The sequence below is a fragment of the Phalacrocorax carbo genome, chromosome 2 (genome assembly GCF_963921805.1).
Source record: "Phalacrocorax carbo chromosome 2, bPhaCar2.1, whole genome shotgun sequence".
Taxonomy (NCBI): Eukaryota; Metazoa; Chordata; class Aves; order Suliformes; family Phalacrocoracidae; genus Phalacrocorax; species Phalacrocorax carbo.
In genome coordinates this window covers 20,270,952-20,293,014 of record NC_087514.1, presented here as the reverse complement: position 1 = coordinate 20,293,014, position 22,063 = coordinate 20,270,952, and the positions used below count along the sequence as shown (strand labels likewise).

Sequence of the window (22,063 nt, the reverse complement as noted above, 5' to 3'; positions counted from 1 at the left end):
TCCAGGGATGGAGACTCAACCACTTCCCTGGGCAGCCTGTTCCAATGCATGACGACAACTCCGGTGAAGAAGTTTTTTCTAATGTCCAACCTAAACTTCCCCTGGTGCAGCCTGAGGCTGTTTTCTCTTGTCCTATCGCTTGTTACTAGGGAGAAGAGTCTGACCCCCGCCCACCTCGCTATGACCTCCTTTCAGGAAGTTGTAGAGAGCGATAAGGTCTCCCCTCAGCCTCCTCTTCTCCAGGCTAAACAACCCCAGCTCCCTCAGCCGCTTCTCATAAGACTTGTTCTCTAGATGTTTCACCAGCTTTGTTGCTCTTCTTTGGACACACTCCAGAAACTCAATGTCCTTCTTGTAGGGAGGGGCCCAAAACTGCACACAGTACTCGAGGTGCAGCCTCACCAGTGCCGAGTACAGGGGCACGATCATTTCCCTGCTCCTGCTGGCCACACTATTCCTGATACAAGCCAGGATGCTGTTGACCACCTTGGCCACCTGAGAACACTGCTGGCTCATGTTCAGCTGGCTCTCAACCAGCACCCTGATGTCCTTCTCCACCAGGAAGCTCTCCAGCCACTCTTCCTCAAGCCTGTAGCGCTGCATGGGGTTGTTGTGACCGAAGGGCAGGACCTGGCATTTGGCCTTGTTAAACCTCATACAGTTGGTCTCAGCCCACTGATCCAGCCTGTCCAGGTCCCTCTGTAGGGCCTTCCTGCCCTCCAGCAGATCGACACTTCCACCCAGCTTGGTGTCATCTGCAAACTTACTGAGGGTGCACTCGATCCCCTCATCCAAATCATCCGTGACGATATTGAACAGGACCGGCCTCAACACTGAGCCCTGGGGAACCCCGCTCGTGACCAGCTGCCAACTTGATTTAGCTCCATTCACCACCACTCCCTGGGCTTGGCTGTCCAGCCAGTTTTTAACCCAGCGCAGAGTGCATTTGTCCAAGCCATGAGCAGCCAGCTTCTCCAGGAGAGTGCTGTGGAGTGTCAAAGTCCTTACCAAAGTCCGAGTAGACAACTTCCACAGCCTTCCGCTCACCCACTATAGCATTTTTCATGTTTCCTGTTTCCAGGCTTTAGGTTTTTACCCTTTATAGTTTCTACCAATTTGCTGTGTGCTGGTGTTAGACTTTATGGGCCAGTTGTATTGATTCCCCCTAGAACATTGTAAAAAGTTGTGTTCGCCATTGCTACTAGTATTTTTATGTTATCCCTAAAGGAGTGGCTTCAACTCAGCAGCTCTGTGCCTGTATAGATTAATTTGCAAGATTTGGCCTGATTTGGCTGTCTTCCATGGTTAACTGAAAAAACTCTGGAAAGTCTGGAAAAAGTCTGGAAAGAGTACATTCAGTATTGTGGTTGTATTCAGATTTTGTGTTATTTTTTGACATCTGTGTAATTCCTTCCCTTTGTCTTTGTTGTAGTTGTTTATACTTCTCTTTTGATTTGCATATTGCAATTTGAAGGAAATTATTTTAATGTGTCAAACTCTTAGACCAAATACGCATTTTCTAAGAAGTTAAGTCCTTGATAAAAATTAATTTTAAAGATTTAAGAATTTTTTTCAAGATGCAAAGTGTAATTTATTCAGTGCTGCAGCAAGTATACAGATATGAAATCGTTCCTTTCTTAGAGGCGTCAGTAGGAGAAAATTCTCCTACTAATACTTTCTTTACAACCATGAAAGTTAGAACAATCTTAGACTCTCTCTTGGTGTGTGTTACTAATCAAATGCAGAAGTTGATAAATGTTCAAATCCTCATTTCACTTTGAGTCTACTTAATGCCTGTTAAAAAGAATCATGACAAATGGAGGATTAGTTCTTGTGCCAGATTGGGGATTATTAGTCTTTAAAAGAAATAGCTTGGAAAGATTCAGTGTTTAATAAATACGTGATATACTGAAGTACCTTGGTCCATATGATACTGATTACAGTATAAGTGTGCTTTAAGGTGGCATCTATCATTCCATTAAGAATGTTGGATTTATAGAATCTGCCAATAACCATTCCAGCGTTTTTGTTTTAAACTCTGGAAAAACTGATAGGGGGAATTCCATGTCATAGGTTCTGCATGGTCAAACACTGCAGATCTTGTTGCAGCACTGAAAGTTTTGTCTTTTCCTTTTGATTTAAGGCGGAAGGCGAAAGGATATTGAGTTCACTTTTGAATCAGGCTTGTTCTTAAAAATCTTACTGTTCTGATGCAAAGAACCGGAATGTAACTCTTGAACGTTATTTTTCTGTCTTTGTCAACAAAATTGTTACAACTATTTTAGTATGCTTCATAGATGTCAAAATAATCTCAAATCTTGTAATTAAAAATAACTTTCTCATGACTATTCTTAGTGGACTTCAAATATGTTCAGTCATGAATTTTTACTCTGCATCCTGCATTTTTTTAGTATCTTACAATAGGTCCCTTAAAAACGAGCCTGTATTTTGAAGTGTGAGATTTTTACTAAACAAAGCCTTGAAACGTAATAAAACATATGAAATTGGCATAGTTTTCTTTTATCAGCTGATACTAAGGTAGGTAATAAATCAGATGTATGTAACATGCTAGGTAGAGCTTCTGTAGAATTGGTGGAAGTCTTCCCTTTCGTATAAAATAACTAGGTTTTGTCTGGTAAAGTGGTTGTTAGTGTTGGCAGTGTTTCTGTCCTGTCAAACATTTTGTTTAATTTGATGGAAATAAAGAAAAATTGATGCTATGTGTGTAAATTGCCATTAGTTATGCCACTTTCCCCAGGATGCTCAGTAAGCATACCGAGTGTGAGCCCCAGCTCTCTTGAGGAGGAAGCCAATACACACAGGAAGGTAGATAGCAGCTCAGACACAGCATAAATCAGAATAAGAATTAGAAGTTTACAGCACACAAAATGGTCAATGTCCTGTTTTTAATGCAAGCTTTTTCATATATATTTTTCTTAAAGCATTGACTTACTGGAGTCATATTGAATTTCAGTTTTCATTTGAAAAAAACAGTCTTCATGAATGGAAGAAAAGCTACAAAGTCAGATAGGAGGGTGGTCTGTGAATACAGATAAAAGCAATAGTGGTTTGTTTTATTTTCTTTATTTTTTTAGTCTTTCATATCACTCCTAGGAATCACAGATCTAAACACTTCAGATTTACCAAACACCTATGTGTATGTCTCTTGGCAATACAGTCAGACTATGTGTGTTACAGTTGTATTTGTGATTGAAAAATTTTAGTAATTACTTAAAAAAACCCTGTATCCTCATTGATTTCTTCCCAGTGGTTTTAAAGAGAGTTTCAAAAAGTCTGTGCTACTATACAGCATTTTGTTTGTCATGCTGTTTTGAGTGTCTGAGCCTCTGTTTTGTAAAGAGTTCTCTGTAAATAAACTGGCTTATCCCAGCATTTTTGAAGGTCTGTTTGAGGGTGAAGAGAGCGCAGATTTCAAGCCCAGATGCTGCTTGATTTTTGGTGGTAAGGAAGGTGGATAAAAAAAGGAAGTTTTAAATTCTACTTTTCTCAAATAAGAAACAAAAAGTGTAATTTTGAAGAAATATTGTGGGATTTGGTGCAGTTTAGAAGCAAATAAATCTTGTCAAATGTATATGTAATTCATTTTACTCCTAAGTGCTACCATCAGAACATGTTAATTATGTCTAAACCTTTTATCCTCATTATTTGATTGCATTAGATGACACACTTGTTATAAGTAAAAATCAGTTTATATCTGTGACTAGAAATAGTTGTAGCTTTTCATAAATTCAAGTCTTGCGGTTAGAGTGATTTATGTTATTTGGGAGTGCTGTGGTTAAGAAATAAAGCAACCATGGAGAAAATGTGTTTCCGGACTCTCTTGGAGGACTTACTTGCATGCAATTGAAGGAGTTGCATTAGAAACGAAAAAGGAGGGTGACTTATGTAGAGTGTTCCTGTTTGCCATTGCAAATTAAGTTGTCAGGCATATTGCTTGATTATTTTTTTTTTATATTAAGCAGGTTATTTCAGTTCTCAAGCAGTTTAGTTTTGATCGATTCAGCCTCTTGATTGTTTTTTCTTTAAATTCTGAAAATAACAGCAGAATTTTTAATCCAAAAGCTACACTTTAAAGTAGATAGTCTGTCACCTGCAAAAAACCCCTCTGTCTTTGTAAGCTGTAATTGCATGATATGCATGGCTGTGCACGCTGTTATCCCCACTTTGCCTTCTGTCGTGGTTCGGGCTCGGTGGGCAAGTCGTTGGGCTGTGTGTAGTATCAGCCCTGGGTAGCGAGTTTAACGCTGCCCTGGTGTTCCCACCATAGCAAAGGTAGTGACCTGCTTTACGAAATGCTTTGAGACCTCTTCATGAAATGTGATCGAGACCAATGTTTTGGGGGTTTTTTTTATTTGTTTGTTTTAGTTTTCTTGTTCAGTAATGGTAGTAATATGATAAGCATGTTGGATTATTCTTTTAAGATTTAAAAAAATAAGTTTAATTACATGGTTAGATTTATTTTAAAAACTCAGAAAACAAATAAACAGTGTGTACTATTGTTATAGTGATAAATGTGGCCAACAGTTAAAATTTCTAGAGTCAGTTATGGCTTTTAGCCAAATGTTTCCCAGTAACAGTAGAATGATGAATCTAACTTCACACATTGCAGTTTGACAAAGAAGCAGTGGAAAACAAAATGACTGTGGGTAAACCCACCATGCTGCCTGTGTCCTAATTTATCTTTTGATTGTTTTGATTAGTTTTCTCTGCCTGTGCCTTGCATTTAAGCAGAAAAGTGAAATATTTTTTTCATCATTTGAGTAATTTTTGCAGAATTTTCGTCAATTATATGCTTGTGGATGTTTGTGCGGGAGGTGAAGGGAATGAATTCAAAGGAAAGAATAAATCTACAGTTGGTGTTAAGCCTTTCTAGCTATGCTGTTTTGGTAGCTTGAACTAGTTTACTTAAATGCTGCACTCTCCTTCCGGAAGCAGTACATTTGTTCAAATGATGATCAAAGGATAAGAAATTATTTAAGAGAATCGCTATGTTTAAAATACTGTAAAAATACAAGAACTCTTTCAGGGTATTATGTGACTGTGATCTTAAGACAGTACATCATGAAGAAACTTAATTTCAGAGCTGTCTTAAATTCAAAGATTAAAATAGTTCAAGATTTTTTCGAAGAGTTGTCCATTCCTGTGTTGTCAAGGCTTCTGTAAGATGATACCCAACTGTATAACCTCTTTACAAGATATGAAATGGGATGAGAGCTGTAAGGGGAATAAGCAGTGGGACTTTGTTACTGGAAAAGTGTGCATTTGGGGTTTGTTTGTTTGTTTTTGGGGTTGGTTTTTTTTTGTATTATCTCATGGAGAAATGGCATGTAAGTGTGTGTGCACATGCAGACACATCACACGCACCAGACTGCCTGTCTTCTCTTGTCTGACTGCAGTGGCTGTGATCACCCAGGAGAACAGGGGTTACAGGCAAGGCAGGAGGCTGATGGTGATTGTTCTTCAAGGCATGTTATGCTGGAATTTGGTTTTACTTTCATTCTGTCAGATTCCTGATCTGATGACTTTCAGGCTGCCTGAGGTGTAGCCCTGCTTGCTCCAAACTCTGTCACACTGCTGGGAAGATGTCCGTTGTTTCGAATTACACCTCAAGTATATCTTGATTCGTAACTCCTAGAGGTCTGAAAACTGCTTTTAGAGAACTGTAACCAACATACTTCAGAAACTGGAATATTAGGTAGAAGTACAGAAAATCAACTATTAAAAATCTGTGTATCTTTTCTGCCAGTGGTCTGTAACAGCATTTATAGAGTTCAAAATTGAACTACATTATAATTCTTACAACTCATATTGTTTATGTTGAAATATATTTTCTACCCAGATATCAAAATACTGCTCAGTTTTGCATTGAAATTACTGGTTTTGTATTCCCTTTACATTGAAGAGCCTACTTTGTGCTCCAAGAATAATGTGAAACTTTTTTTGAAATTGGTGTGTGTTCAGCATTAATTAAAGATGCATTCAGCAATCCAACAAGAATCTTTAAAAATGACTGAAAGTCATATTTATACAGTGGCAACCAAAATGCATCTGTGAGATTCTCTAAGACTCAGTCAGCATCTCTCCTCTATAGTGATGGATCTTGTGAATGACAAGGTGGGGGTCTTTGGAATGGCTGAAGATTAGCTTCCCCTGCTGTTTTGTAATTATCAGAATCTGGACAGTCATTTATCTGAATGAAATAACGCATACAGTTTGTGCCTCCAAAGAAAAGCATATGTAATGTGATTGTAAGAAGAGGTTTTCAGTCTCTCAGTGGGATATCATAGGGTATGTTTATAAACTTCAACCTAGCAGTTGCTCTGCAGTGGAATTCCACTGGTATTGAGATAATAATTTGCACAGTCAAATTGGTTTCTTTACAAAAACCCAGGGAATTATGAGACCCTAATCCTTTATTAATGTCAACCCATAGGCAGCAAGAAAGCGTAAGATTGCCATTCGAAAAGCCCAGGGGAAAAATCTTGAGGCCATCCGAGAGCTGAATGAGTATCTGGAACAGTGAGTGTCTTACAAGAATACGGATTGTGTTTTGCTATTCTGATAAATCTTTTTAATTAAAATGGAATTTGCATTTGATTTACGCTTTTGCTTCCATGCTGGTTATTTACAGAATCCCTTGCACATTCTTTCTTTCTTTCCTTTTTTCCTCTCTTGTCTTCCCTATACAGATTTGTTGGGGACCAAGAAGCTTGGCATGAACTTGCAGAACTTTACATCAATGAACATGAGTAAGTTGTTTGCTAAGGCCACATAAAAACTGTTAAATTGAAACCTACTCTGTGTAAGCCAAAGATCTCAATGATCTTTTCTGAAGGACTAGTGTAGAAAGTATGCTGTCTCATTTCCAATATAACAGGCATCAGCAGGAAATAATTACCAACCTTATTTGACTACAAAATGCTTTAAGAAATCATTTGATTTCAAAAAGAAACTGTTCACTTAATTACCTGTATGTTTCAGTCATTATTTTAAAATTCAATATTTAAAAGAAGAGGTTTGAGTGTAACACGGAACAGCGCTTATTTCCCACAATTTTTCATTCAAGTGATGTTTTTTACTAGTTACAGATTTTAAATTCTTCTAAAATCAATTGATCATGGCAACTGATACTCTGATTTACTTTTGGCCTACTTCTGCAAGAACTTGTAGTAACCTTTAAAAAACAAAACAAAAACACCAAAAAAACCCCCACAAAACAAAACATGTATCCAGAGTTAGAGGCATCTGGTCGCCTGGGTACAAACCCCAATGCAATCAAGAATGCCGAATGTTGTAGTATCTTGCTTATTGGGTATTTAATGTTTTTGTTAGCTTTTTTTTTTATTGCTGTAGTGACAGGAGGAAATCCCAGTGTGAGAGGATTAGCTCAAAGCCTTAGTGCAAGTTTTCTAATATCACAGCATTAATCCTAACCTCCACCCAAAGGCATATCTTTTTTTCCCCCCTTCTTTAGTTCTTCAGCCCAGCCTCAATTATATCACATTGTTTCCTTCCTTTCTTTCTAGAGAGCAGTAAAAGAATAAAATTCTGAAGGAAGAAATAGCCATTCTCAATGTGATAGAAAAATTGCTCCCCCATCACCTCTACTCCATCCCATTCTCAAAGAAAATAATTGTTAAACTCTTTCAAATGCTGACTTCAGGAATAGTTTAGAGTTTTGATATCCAGATTTCCGTTTATTTTGGGAAATTCACCAGCCACTTTTCCAAGAAAATAGCGCTTTTTTTTTTTTTTTAAATGGTTAGAAAGATATTCAAGCTTGTCAAATCTGTCAGTACAAAAGTGAATGATGGAGTGGTGCAAACATACATATCCTGTTGCTGGGGTTTTTTGGGGGGTGGTTGTTTTTTTTTTTTTTCCCCCCTATAATCTTTATTACAAAATTGTGTAATAAAACTTGAGAAAAGGAATTGCTTTTGCTTGTATTTGTCTTGGTCTATAATTCCAATAAAAAACAATACGTACAACTTTCTCCACTTTACTAAAAAATGACTGTGTTCACTGTATTTTTATGAGCATCATTGTTACTATTTTGATGATTAAATGGAGAAAAATTGGAATGTTGACTAAAAGGCAATTAAAAGTTGATTATTTTTTTAAAAAAGCAATCAGCTTACTTGTTTTGTCAGTGTCACAAATCTAGTCTTGCTTGTGGGATCGCCATGCTGTTACCATTGTTCATAAACACACCTAGATATACAGGGCTTATATAGTCCTCAATTCTACGCTCTGTCCTGTTAGAAGGACTGTGGCTCCTGCTTTTGGACAATGTGGCGGCTATCCTTTTATCTCCAAATCAATACTAGAAATATATACGTGACTATGATAATATGCATAAGAGAAAACCACAGTATATTCGTTTTAAGAAATAAGATTTGACATATTATATCACTTAATATTGTCTTATAATTATTAAATTGCTTTTACTCTGATATTAAATATCCACCCACACTGTCATTATAAACATTGCGTCAGAATTGTGGAATCCTATCGTGTAAACTCTGTGCAATAGTGCTATCACATATCGGTTGAAGATGCAAATCCTGCAGGAAATTCTATTAGTTGAAAGATTATAAAGCTAATATTTTTACAATTAATTAAACCTGCATTTTGAGCTTGACTTCTTAATTCTTACTGAAAGCTTTCATTTAAAAACAAGTACTAGCCCTTTCTTTTGCAGTGGTAAGTTGTGGCCCATTTGGACTGCTGTGATGCTATTTTCATTTGTAGATTTGAAGTCTGATTTTCAAAACTTCTTAGTGTGGTTTTTCAATCTCACTTCTGTGGTTGACTGTGAGCAGGTGAACTTAACTGACAGTGTAAGTGCTCTGGTCTGTAGCTTGGTTTGAATCCTCAGGTAGCTGAATTCTCTTGCAGAAAAAAAGAATTAGTTTGTAGTCTGAGTTCAAATGTCTTATAGTACCTAACGTCTATTTCCACTCATCACTCTTGTCAATCAGAAATGGCACTTATTAATAAGAGATGAGTATATTAAATGCTTTCCATGAGCTGTTCCATATATACCTAGATTATTAAATTTTGAATATTTTTCACTATCTATGATGTAAAAATAGTAACTTGAGGTTTCAAACAGAATCTAAAAAAAAAAATAAATTTCTTAATTGTGAATCATGTGAAGTTACAGGGGGGAAAGTAAGACTTCTTCTCTTGTGCTGTAAAGAAACCAAAGCAAAAAACTGTATACTCCGTTCCATTTTGTCACTGTTTTTTTATATTCCTCAGCTATGCAAAGGCAGCCTTCTGCTTAGAGGAACTTATGATGACTAATCCACACAACCACTTATACTGTCAGCAATATGCTGAAGTAAGTATTTTCAGAAAAATCCGTTATGTTTGAATACATGCTCTGTTTTTATGTTACTGAAGTGGTGAAAATGGAATAAAAATGGCTGCTTTATTTTTCCCCAAGGAGATTTAAGAGAGCACACAGGGAATGTTAGCATCTCATAGAACTTACCATGTTAAGAAAACTGGGTGACTAAGCTAAATATAAGAGTAAGGGCAGGAATTATTGAAGATAAAAATTCATTTTAAATGAGCTATTCTTGTTGAAGCGTTTATGCACTTTTCAAATTATATGCATGAGGAGTTAAACTTTTCCCCAGCAATGCTGCCTTGGAGGTTCTGATATATTGCCTGTTGTTGTGGAGCCAGATCTTGGAATCCACGTAGGAAGTTTTGCCTGAAAGAGCACTGTGGGGAGAGAGGGCCCTTAGAAGTTTGAGCTCAAGGTTTTTAGCCATTCACACTCTTTTTCCCAGATACATATTATTTTTTTTCCTAAATGATACTGTTACCTGCTTAGAAGGGTTTAATTGGTTTTGTTAACATGGGTAAAATTGGGCTATCATTAAAACTTGAAAGTCTAAATAGCTTTCTGGTAGCAGGACTGTGAAGCATGTCTTCTAGTATTTATCCCTCTTTTTGTTGATCTAATAACAGGCAAAATGAATAGAAGAACAATGGAGTAATCTTCTAAACTTTGTGCGCTATTTTGCAGTTGAATAGTTAATGAAAGGTGCTGTGTTGTTTTGTGTGCTGGTGTAATGCTGTGCTGAAGGAATATAGAGTTAGTGTGGATTTTATAGCAGTCAGAATTTAGCCTTAGATTTAAGTTTGTATTTCTTTTCATACGAGACTATCCCAAGGCTGTAAGTGTGCAAAATAATTATTTTATTCTTGTAGCAATAAATTAGTTAAATTAATTCTGCCTTTTTTCTCCTATAGTTAAATATTTTAAAATGTGTATATTGAGAAGAGCTCTGATTTCTCCCAAGCCAGTATTTGGCCTTTGGGTAGGACTTACCTGACTTGAAATATCATGTGAAACAAACCTGAAGTGAAGTTCTGTAATATCTTTGCTTCAAGAGTGAATGCCTGAGGTAGGGATGACATGTGCAAGTTTCAGGAATTTAAAATTTTTACAGGTTAAGTACACTCAAGGGGGGCTTGAAAACCTTGAGCTATCAAGAAAGTATTTTGCACAAGCACTGAAGCTTAACAACAGAAATATGAGAGCTTTGTTTGGACTTTACATGGTAAGTATGATTATATATTTTTCATGTTGTCATTCTGAATATGTTTTGATGCATGTATAGGATCCTTTACCATTTGCTGGTTTTGTGTTTTGGGGTTTGTTCCCCCCCCCCCCCCCCCGGTTTAACTCAATAGCTCAGGCTATTAACACTGTTTTTAAATACTGAGTATGGACAATTTTATGCCAGTAAGTACTCTTACTTGAAGTGCTCTTAACCTTTTAGTCTTACCCATGTTTTCCAAAGAATTATAGTTATTGGCACGTGAAGGGAACTCCTTGAAAAAGGATTTAAAGTGACGGTGAACTGCCAAAGAGTACCAGCACAGCATGATGGTTGTTTCTCTCTCCACCCCGCCCCCTGTCTTTTCTTCTTTGTTTTTTCTCACTCCAATTTCTAAACACAACTTTCTACTTTCAGTTTCAAAATGAGTCTTTAGCTTGCACAGCATTGCTGGCTTGAATGTAGCCATGACTACAGTAGCTATGGGTAGTGTGTACTGGTACCAGTTCTTCAGTTTCTCCAAAGATCCTGAAGCCTCTGTTGAAGATCTCCCTTTAGATCGTTTTTAAAAGATCTTTTCAGGGACAAAACCAGAAAGTTTCCTTTTTTTTTTTTTTTTTTTTCTTAAAAAAAGGAGTTCTAGGCCACCCTTTTGTCTCTTGAGAGGAGGGCACTTTACAGAGACACATCAGGCAGATAACTTTGAGGCTTCCTATTAATACCAGGCAATAGGAGCTTCCTCTCAAGGACTTGTTAGGCATCACCTTTAATACTCAAAGACACTTGGACCTAATCTTCTTAGGCCATCTGCAGAGATTCTTGGGTTGTTGATTGTATGTTCAAGAAGGAGAAAAGACTGGTTCCTTGCTGTTCCTTAGATCATTTAGCTTTTTAGGAGTAAGTTTTGTAGCAAATCTGTTTATTGGCCTAAACTGATCTTTAAGGTGTGTGTACATACAGACTAGAACAGGCCTGGGGGTTTATTATGGTCAATCTCAGCTGGTCCTCTGTCAGATCTTACATCCTGCCTGTTATTTTCAGTCTGGAGAGTAGATTTAGAGCCTGTTATCTATGATGATCTGGCTGGCAACCATGAGCTAATATCACCCACGCATTTGAGAAACTTTTTGTTCTGACAGTGCCTGAAAGTCATATGCATAAACTGATTTGCTTAACACAAGTTCATTACTGCAGAAAATGTGTGCACACTCTGTTTCAGTTCTTCAGTTCTGCTCAGCTGGCTGCTGTCATATTTCACTAGGTGGTTTTTGCAAGCACAGCTTGCCATCGCTGCCTTTGAATCTACCCTTTGGCTCCTGATTTCTTTGTAATGCTGTTTCCAGGCTTTAGGGTCTGGTTTTGCTGTGGCTGCTGCTTTTGTACTTGACAGACGTGCCCTGCATTTGTAGCCCGTAAAGAATGTCCATAGCCCTGCTAAATTTTCTACAAAGGCTTTCAGCCGTGTCTGCCAAGGAAACTGGTCAGTACTTCATTGAATTCAGGAAACCAGAGAGAACAACGCCTCTTCATGTTAGGACCCTAACCCTGTACTACATCACAAGTTCAGCTCATGGGGGCATGGCTTCAGAGAATGTGTTCCTGAGTTTGTGGAGGCTGCTTCTTTGACAGTCCTAATCCTCTCCCGTTCCTGGAGGTAGTTTCAGGGAAATAGCTATAAGGGAATGTTCTTTGAGTTTAAAATGTAGTATTCATGTAGCCATTTGCTTCCATGAACCTTTACAAAATCTTCTCTGGAGGTTCTTCATTGATGGGTGAGAGTAGGGTTCTGTGGTTCTTTACATTCAAGTACTTTTGCTCTCAGTAGCAATGATTCCTTGTGAAGTGGATTTCTTTATCTAAGTGGAAAAGTCTCCGAGGTGAGTTTAATTCTGAAGTAAGTAAACTTTATTTTTTCAGGGGAAGATGGGCATAGTTTATCTATAGAGTCTTACCTGCTTTTAAAACATGTTTTCTGATGCCACAGGGAAGAATGTCATGTTTTTAATGACAGTTTGGACACACAAGTGATGTGTTTATATTGTCTCTGATAACAAATTGAATGGGGAAAACAAATTCATAACTCTCACTTTAAGAAAAGCAAATTGGATTAACTGATCATGTCCAGGCTTGGTTCCTAACGCGGTACACAACTGAAGTCTAGTTTAGCTTTAATTAGAACAAACAATTGTTTAAAAAGTTTACCTGATTCTTCATTGGATGCTGTTCACCGGTATATGTTTGGGGGTTTTTATTTTCTGCTATCACTGTGCGTGGGGCTCTGAATGCAAAGGTGCTGAATACTCTGTTTATTTCATGGGCATATATTTTATTTTTGCATTCCTAGTCTGCCAGTCATATTGCTTCCAATCCAAAAGCAAGTGCAAAAATGAAAAAAGATAATATGAAATATGCCAGCTGGGCAGCTAACCAAATAAATAGAGCATACCAGGTTAGTACATCATTGTTTTATGATACTCTTAACATGATCTGTAGTTCTTTTCTGTACTTTTATCAGCTGCTGTTCGAGAGGTTAGATACAATGTGTAAATCAGCATAATTTGCTTGGATTTTTTTGTGTCCTGCTTCTGTTTGATTTTCTGGAAGCCTTAATTAATATAAGGTTGATATTTTACAGTTATTAATTACTATTATTTACTTATTACCTTTAAACATTTTTTCTACTAACATTAACTGAATGTACACTGGTCTAATGTTGACCTCCAAGACTCAGCTCTACAGCTAAGTGTTTTAATAAAACTTGGTATGTCTTAATTCTTGGAGTGGCTTGGTCATCTACTTCTATTTTAATTGAAAGAAAATACAATTCTAGAATTTTATTTTCCTTCAGTTTATTCTGACCTTTCAAATTAATATTTAACGGTGTTCTTAATAATTACCTTAGTAATTGTGACTGAAGTTGGTTTCATGCTGTTTTGTAGAAAAATGCCAGTTGAATTGAGAAAATACAGACTCTGTGGGCCACAATCAAAGCTTACTGAAGTCATTAGGAGCCTTTTCAGCTATTTGAAAAGTTGTGCATAAACATCTATATTTGCTTTTGTATTATAAGCCTCTCTATTTTTTCTGTAGCTGTGAATGAAAACAGGTTTTAGCTCATAGGTTCTGCTGTCCGTTCATCCCAAACATAGTATTTCTGACTGACTCCCTTATAGCTATTCTTAATGATCTACCGATCAAAGTTTATCTATAAGTAACCCTGAACATCAACATCATACTGTCCAGTTCTCCCCAGAACTTTTTCTGAGCAAAAATGTTGGTATTAAGTGTAAAGACTTCATATACATGTAATACTCCTTTCTCTCTCTAATATCTCAGTGTCAGGACACAATATTTAATTTTTCTCTTGCCACTGCTGTTTCACAGTTAATGCTACCAAATGGCCAGCTCCATCTATTATGGAATTAAATTAGGGTTTTCTTTTATGGCCAATGCAGTTTTCGTAATACACTGTATGTCAGTTCATTGCCAAGAGTGCAGCTTCTTGTGGCTGACTGTTTTTTTGATGTTTTACAACTTTGAAGTATTTTCCATTTCCCCTGATTGGCCCTGTAGCCTCTGACTGTGCTTTACAGTGAAAAATATGATATCCCTGAGGACATAATTAAGCATTTTATGTTTGTGCCTGAATTTTTTTCCTCTGTTTTGCACTTTAAATGATTTTCTGCTTTTAGTGAATAAACCGTCTATGTGCTCATGACAGTAAGGTGTGTATGAATTACCAGCTTTGTCCGATTCCCTATAAATAAGCAGGACTTCTTTGACGTCAGTTTGTCTGACATTCCTGTAAGAACAATATTGATGGACAACCCAAGTATTGCAGGATTAAAAAAAAAAAAGGCAAAACCCTTGAAGAACAGAATACACAGTGGATTCATCATTGATAGAACAAAACAGGTTTTAAAAGACGTGTGAGCTTTGAGTGAAAGCTATTATTCCATGTTTTACATTTAATAAAATGAACTGCTCAGATTAGAGGTGTTTTGAACACGTTTTAAGTGAATATTATGACTGAAGTTTCCAGTTCAAAGCACCAGCATTAGCACTTCTGGAAACAGCCCCTTTCAGGGTGCATCAGGATGGTAGTGTAGAACCAGTGTTGTCTGTGGAATAGTGGCACACCAAGATTAAGACCTAGAAATAGGCATCTTCTGGTTCTAAATATAGTGAAAGTTTAATTATGACGGTTTGTAGTTAGTTGACTCACAGCCAGATAAGCTTGTCTTTTTTTTAATCCACATTGCTTTCTGTTAACATGACAGTATCTCTAACAAAGTATGACTTGTATTGGGGGTGGGGGTTGGGTTTAGTTTTGGGTGGGTTGTTTTTTTTAACTGTGTGGTGGGTTGACCCTGGCTGGTCACCAGGTGCCCACCAAAGCTGCTCTTATCACTCCCCTCCTCAGCTGGACAGGGGAGAGAAAAATACAGTGAGCGGCTCGTGGGTCGAGGCAGGGACAGGGAGAGATCACTCAGCAATTACTGTCACAGGCAAAACAGACTCAGGGAAATTAGCTTAATTTATTACCACTCAAATCAGACTAGTATAATGAGAAATAAAAAGAAAACTTAAAGCACCATCCCAGGTTCAATTTCACTCCTGATTTTCTCTAGCTCCTCCCCGCCAGCGGCGCCGGGGGATGGGGAATGGGGGTTGGGGTCAGTTCATCACACATTGTCTCTGCCACCCCTTCCTCCTCAGGGGGAGGACTCCTCACACTCTTCCCCTGCTCCAGCATGGGGTCCCTCCCATGGGAGACAGTCCTCCATGAACTTCTCTAACATGAGTCCTTCCCTTGGGCTGCAGTTCTTCATGAACTGCTCCAGCGTGGGTCCCCTATGCGGTCATGAGTCCTGCCAGAAAACCTGCTCCAGCCTGGGCTCCTCTCTCCAGGAGGTCACAAGTCCTGCCAGGAGCCTGCTCCAGTGCTGGCTTCCCACGGGTCATGGCCTCCATTGGGCATCCACCTGCTCTGGTGTGGGGTCCTCCACAGGCTGCAGGTGGACAGCTGCTCCACCATTAACCCCCATGGGCTGCAGGGGCACAGCCTGCCTCACCATGGTCTTCTCCATGGGCTGCAGGGGAATCTCTGCTCTGGTGCCTGGAGCACCTCCTCCCCCTCCTTCTTCCCTGACCTTGGTGTCTGCAGGGCTGTTCCTCTCACATACTGTCACTCCTCTCTCTCCAGCTGCAGTTGCTGGTGTTGCACAGGGGTTTTTCCCCCTTCTTGAATGTTACCCCAGAGGCGCTACCACCGTCGCTGATGGCCTGGCCTTGGCCAGCAGTGGGTCTTACTTGGAGCTGGCTGACATTGACTCTGTCTGACACAGGGGAAGCTTCTAGCAACTTCTCACAGAAACCACCCCTGTAGCCTCCCAGCTACTAAAGCCTTGCCACGCAGACCCAATACATACTGGAAAGTGCTGTTCCACTGTTTTCTGTGAAGCTCTTTGGGATTCAACGCTAGCATTTTTGGTTGATGCTTACCAGAACAGTTCACGTTAACACAACTAACGTATTTAAAACACATGTCATAACTTCTTTGTGACTTCATACTTTTGTGATACGTTGCATGCTTCAGCTGCTCTTTTTAGCTGTTTGGGACATAAAGTGACGAACACCATATCTGACTGGAATCATATGGGGAATTGAGCTATACAGAAAATGTAAGTGCTTGAGCTAGGATTTGGCAAGCAAGGGGCGTGAACACCCCCGTCCTCTTCACAGAAGTACCACAAGAAGCTCTAAAGACTACAGCTGGGCTGGACTGCCCCAGTCCAACCCTACTGAGCTTGTTACATGACTGCAGAAGGGTTTGGCCACTCCACTGTGTGTGTCAGAGACTTACAACGTCCAACTGCTACAGCAAATGGAGTTTGGTGATGTAGAAGGTGGGAGTTACTCCTCTGAGTCAGAATTGATTTGTTGCTTCCTTAGAGTGTTGAGCAGTTGGAAACGGTCACCTTTTGGACCTAAGGATGAAACCTTGGTCGCTTGTGCCAGTGGAAACCCTTATAGCATTCCTCCATTAGTGGAGGGTTGTCTAGCCAGGTTCTAAGCTAGATACTTGTATTATCTCTATAAATCATCCCCACTTTCCTTGCATTATCTAAAGCGCTTTGTAAAGTGTAATAAGAGCCTTAAGAGCTTGTTGAGTTCGGCATTGCCTTGTTTTATTAGTTAGACTTTCTTATACTGTTAAATGCAATTTTTCCTATAGTCATGTTCTAGAGAATAAGATGCATTTAGGATCTTGACTTGGGTGTCTAGATAAATTATATGAGTTTGTGGCTTTAATATAGAAGTTAATAAAAAGTTACTTTCGAGCAGTTGTCTTAAAGTAAGAGCTTTCCCCATTTTTAGTCTGGACTTGAACTTGAATTACCAGCAGTTTGCTCAGTAATTTTGAGAAACTGCCTTTATTTTTCCAAATTCAGCACTGGCTGTAGTTGCAATTTTTTTTTTTATTTTATATGCAATTTACGTGAAATATTTTTACTGGTTCCCTTCATTCGATTTATTCTCGCATTCAGACAGTTTGCTTTGGCACTTGATTTTTGCTTTTCCTGTGCATTCCTGTATGAAATCAGAGGAACTTTGTAGTTTATTGTCATTTAAAGAAAACAATCTTTGGGTGTAAAAATAAAACCTTACTTTCACTGATGTTGGTTAGACTGTACAGCAGTTTCTTTACAGGAAAATATGGTGGTAATGAATAGTTGAATTAAATAATTTTCTGAAAAGTACAGATATTTGACATTCTATCTGGTTAATACATTTATTTTGATGTTAAATATGTAATCCTCCATGCTGATTAGTACTTCTCATCTGTGCCTAATCTAGGAGAAATGTAAACTTACAAAACCTTTCTTTCTTCCTTTGAATCTAAGGCTGCTGCGTGGAGCTGGAAATTCCTGGCTGCTAACACATGCTCTGGAAAAAAAAGGCCATTATTCTCTAAGCCACTTAAATTTAATTGACTGGATTAAAAAAAAAACAACTTAGTTTTAATCTTTTATTTTAGATATTAGAGAAGTACTTACTCAAAGAATTATTATAAGTTTATTATAAGCTTAGTTTTGCCTTATCACTGGGAAACTGCATTATATTGTCTCTGCGCAGACCCTGTGAAGAATGTGTATCTGTTGTGGCTGAGGACATGAGTCACAGTTACTTTAACATCGAAACAAAATATGGCTACCTAGTGTTCTTCAATTAGGTAATTGGTTTAGCATGTCCTCTGGTAGAAGCATTTCAGCAGAGGCAGGCAAGTTTGATTAATGCTCACAAAAATCTTTAATGTGATCCTACTTGTAGTAATTTTCCAGATACATGCTTCTTGGGTACATTGCTAAATTCTTCTGTGTTTGCAATCCGCACGTTATTTATGGTTGCAGAGGTGATTTTGTTACAAACCATTTGGGAAACAGAAAATTAAATCACGATTTTAAGAAATGGATTCCGGCTCAATCAGTCAAATTGCTGTGTAATGGCAGAATAGACAAAATAATTGTTCGTCAGGGCAAATTTGAAGTGATTACATTTCCAAGTATACTTGTGTTTGTTATGACGCAGAGTTTGGTTTTATTTATTCAGCTTAAAGTACACGTCAGTATCATGAAGGCATCCACTCTTGAAATTAGCAAGTAACATTTTTTAAACTAATGTCTTGTGTCAGTTTTGCTTTCAGTGTCCCTGAAGAGAAGTAAAATAAGTAAAATTCTTTGTATTTTGAAGCTTTCCTCTGTGTGCTATGTGTCTTGACAAACTTGCTTTTTGACCAAAATATATTCACACTTCTGTGCTTTTTATTGAAATCTCTAAGTGCTTCGAATTGAAATAATGTTTTGGTCGAGGATGTTGAGTTCTGTTTTTTCATTTGCTTGTTTTTATGAAAGGGTTTGGACTCCCCAGGTATCTGCTTGGGACTATTCTTGTGTAGTGAGAACAAAAAGAGGGTATTGTATTAAGTCAGACCCAAGCAAAAGTTACTTCTCTCACCTGGGAGAGTGTTAAGAAATCTTCAGTTTTCCGCTGAAGTTGATTACTGCAGGTCACTATGGAAACTGCACAACCTGAAGAATAGGTTTATACATACAACTGGAGTTGAAACATGGCACTTCAGTTCATCATCTGAAAATACAAAATACGAAAATGAAGTGTTTCAGTATGTCTCTTAACAATGAAGTGTTGTCACAATAACAACATTTTATTCTCCTAACTACTTAATTTCAAATAGCATTTCGTTTACTATGCCAAAACTATTTTTCAGGAACTTGGTACTGATTGGGAATCCCAATGTTAGATTGTAGCCTGGGGGTCAAAAGCAGGTTAACAGGACCTGCAGCTTGTTGCTGGTGTGATATTACCTGGGTTTGATGACTTAATCTTTCTTAACAGGTCATGAAGAGTTTGCTAAATTAAGTTAATTACAAGAGAGAAGGGACACTTAATAAATCAAGGACTAACTATGCAAGACACCAGTGGTATTTGAAATAAAAAACATTAAATTGAAAATTTATTGAGTGTTTAGGTGTTAACATTTAGGTAGAGAATAGGCTATTTTACTAGCAGCAAGTTATAGTTACTGCTTCTGTAATTTCTTTACCACACTCCCAACCCCAAAGGCAAAACTTTTTAATGCAGGTGCATTAAAAATAGTCGAGAGTTTCATTTGACTGAAGACCAACCTAGTCAATAAATCCACTGCGTTATATATGGCCGATGAGTGATGGGAATCGTCAGTATAGTTAGAAAAACCCTTCTGAGGTCAGTGTGGGGTGATGAACATCTCCTGCCCTTCTACCCCTTCCTTTCCCCAACTTGGCAGCATGTGTCTTGGGGAATCTAAAGCTATACATAGTATTTATTAAGCTGTATCTTTCTTTGTTATCAAGGCAGTCTTTATTTCAAACGCTCTCTGAAATTGCGGTTTTAATAGTAGGTTACCATCAAATACAAGGTCGTTATTCACAGTTACTTTGAACCATAAAATATAATTATGTGATGACTGGATTATTCTGTTGTAGATTGTCTCTGTCTCGCTATAACAAAAATAGAAAAGAGATTAGCTTAAATAACAGGTCAAGTCTTGCTGCTATTTAAATCATGAATATAATCTAATTTGGATCACATAAAAATTCAAGTCTGATATAAAAATAATGTTAAACTTTACAGAGCAAACAAAACAACAGGAAAATCTCTGTTGAGATAAATGTTATATTTCAAAGTGGAATATTAAGTTCAAGTATCAAGTTAGTGCTTGAATATTCAAATTCAGGGCAAATGAGTGAAATTAAGTTCTGTTGTAGTTTTCATTACTTATTAGAGGCAGGGTGATACAGCTTGTATTCTAGTAAAAATGCTGAATTTTAGTGAAACAAAGTCTGTGCTTTTAGGTTTGTAGTAATTAGAGTATATTTTTGATGCTTAATGGTTAGAACTGTTATTTGTACAGGATCTATGCACAGAATTTCTGATCTATGACAAATGACAATCCTTTTTGTTGTTGTTTAGTTTGCAGGTCGCAGTAAGAAAGAAAGTAAATACTCTTTGAAGGCAGTGGAAGACATGTTGGAGACCCTGCAAATCACTCAGTCTTAGGTTGGCACAGAGATCCAATGCAGAATTTTCCAATTCCATGATCAACCTGTAATGACCCATGGGTTGTGTTACCCTAGTGCTGTTAAAAGTTAATTTTGTATTGATTAACATGCTATCTAAAATAATGTTTTATGAAAAGAAAAATGCCTATTTATTGCTGCTATGAGATACGTGATGAATACCCACTGAAATGAGTAACTTATCCACAAAGAAGACAGCATGAAGAAATTGTGCTGCACATTAGTCTCTAGATTTTTGTATCTACAGTACCTGCCTTTAAGCCATAATTTGTAGAAATAAACTTGTTAAATGATTAAGAAACATGACAGTGATTTATTCGACTTGCAAATGGAATTTACAAATGTATATATGTAGACAAATAATGTATGTTAGAAATTTTTATCTTATTTGCATATTTAAGAATAAAAGCATGCTACAGATGTACACTTCCTGATAAATATTTACGGCAAGGAGTGATTATTAATACACTTCAGTAGAGAGAAAAGTTGATGTTAATAGTTTTAATAAGGAGTTGATATCCGGTACTGTAGAAATGGAGAAACTTATTTGTGTACTTTGCTTCAGAGGGACTCTTATACTGGCTTAAGGCCAAAGACATTCTTCTTTGTGGCTTTGTGGGCAAACGCTTCTGTGTCCACGTAGTTCTCCAGTCATTATATGCACGTGCACTTCTTTATTCCTTCTGTGTGTCCTTTGTTGTGCATATGTTCCACAACACGGATTTAAAAACCATCTGAATGGAGGGCTGCATGCTGGTCTGTGCTGATCTTGTACCTACGCTGTGGGTACCCCTTCACTGCGGTGTAAGCTACAGTATATTAGCTTCTCCACCGTAACCAAGTGTTATGGCACTGTCAGGATGAAGTAACTTGTTTGACTGCCTTGTACTTGCTGGAGGATAAAAGTGTTTTGACACCATTAGCACTGAAGCATCTACCACGCTGTAAATCTATATTGTATTTGTCCTTAGGTGCTTGGTTATTTACTCAGATAACTAGTCAAACACCCTAATACATTAATTTTGCAGTTCTGACCATTCTGGATGTTGTTCAGATGCGCAGTACGGCAATTCAGTCGCACAGCTAACATCTCATTTATTACAGTTTCAGTAAGTCTGCATAACAGCAGCAACATGGCCATGACAAATATTGCAATGTCACTTGCATGGCTGTTGCCACCATCTGCACTGGTTTGAGTTTCAGATTTTATACTGCCTATCCTACATAGATGAGTAGGTTAAAGGCTATGTATTAAAATGTCCTTTTCATGACGCTGAACTCGACGTGATAAAACAAAACTGAGCTCCTGCTTAAAAACAAAGCAGCGACAAAAACTTCCCCTGTGAGTTAAAGCTTGAGAGTGTGTGTGACTGAACTGGTTGTTGCATGAGACCGTGCCTTTAAGAAACGTGTGAGATCTTGTTCCCATTATCCATGAAGTAGGATGGGATATGATAGTGTGACAGGATGGCTGCTATGTCGTGAGAACTAACTGTATGTGGAATCTTAAATTAACTTAATTCTGTACTGTTGAAATATAAAACTGCAAATACTGCATAGCGTTATATTAAATCACCCAATTCTAACTTGGGGAAATAGTGCAGATCCTTTTATAATAGTAATTCATGAAGTGGCCTCAGAACAGTATTTGCAGATAGATTATGTATGTTCCAGGTGGAAAACCAAGAAAATACCTTAGGTGAATCTATGTATTTCTGTTCAGATTTATAGTCTTTTTACTGTATGAGTGTGCCATCTAGAGTTTTAAACCATTGGTCTTTTTTTATTTTACCTATATCTCAAATAACTTGGCTGTATTCT

General features: G+C 37.7%; 1 protein-coding gene across 2 annotated transcripts in view; it reads left to right on the top strand.

Moving 5' to 3' along the window:
• EMC2 (ER membrane protein complex subunit 2) overlaps nucleotides 1-20,666 on the top strand; it is a 49,362-nt gene extending 28,696 nt beyond the window's left edge. For both annotated transcript variants that reach the window (XM_064442230.1, XM_064442231.1), the window contains 6 exons: nucleotides 6,455-6,540; nucleotides 6,711-6,770; nucleotides 9,286-9,367; nucleotides 10,491-10,601; nucleotides 12,946-13,050; nucleotides 20,136-20,666. In XM_064442230.1, coding sequence (XP_064298300.1) covers nucleotides 6,455-6,540; nucleotides 6,711-6,770; nucleotides 9,286-9,367; nucleotides 10,491-10,601; nucleotides 12,946-13,050; nucleotides 20,136-20,222 — 531 coding nt within the window. In that variant the 3' untranslated portion in view covers nucleotides 20,223-20,666. The remainder of the gene's footprint in view (nucleotides 1-6,454; nucleotides 6,541-6,710; nucleotides 6,771-9,285; nucleotides 9,368-10,490; nucleotides 10,602-12,945; nucleotides 13,051-20,135) is intronic.
• The last annotated feature ends 1,397 nt before the right edge of the window (nucleotides 20,667-22,063 follow it).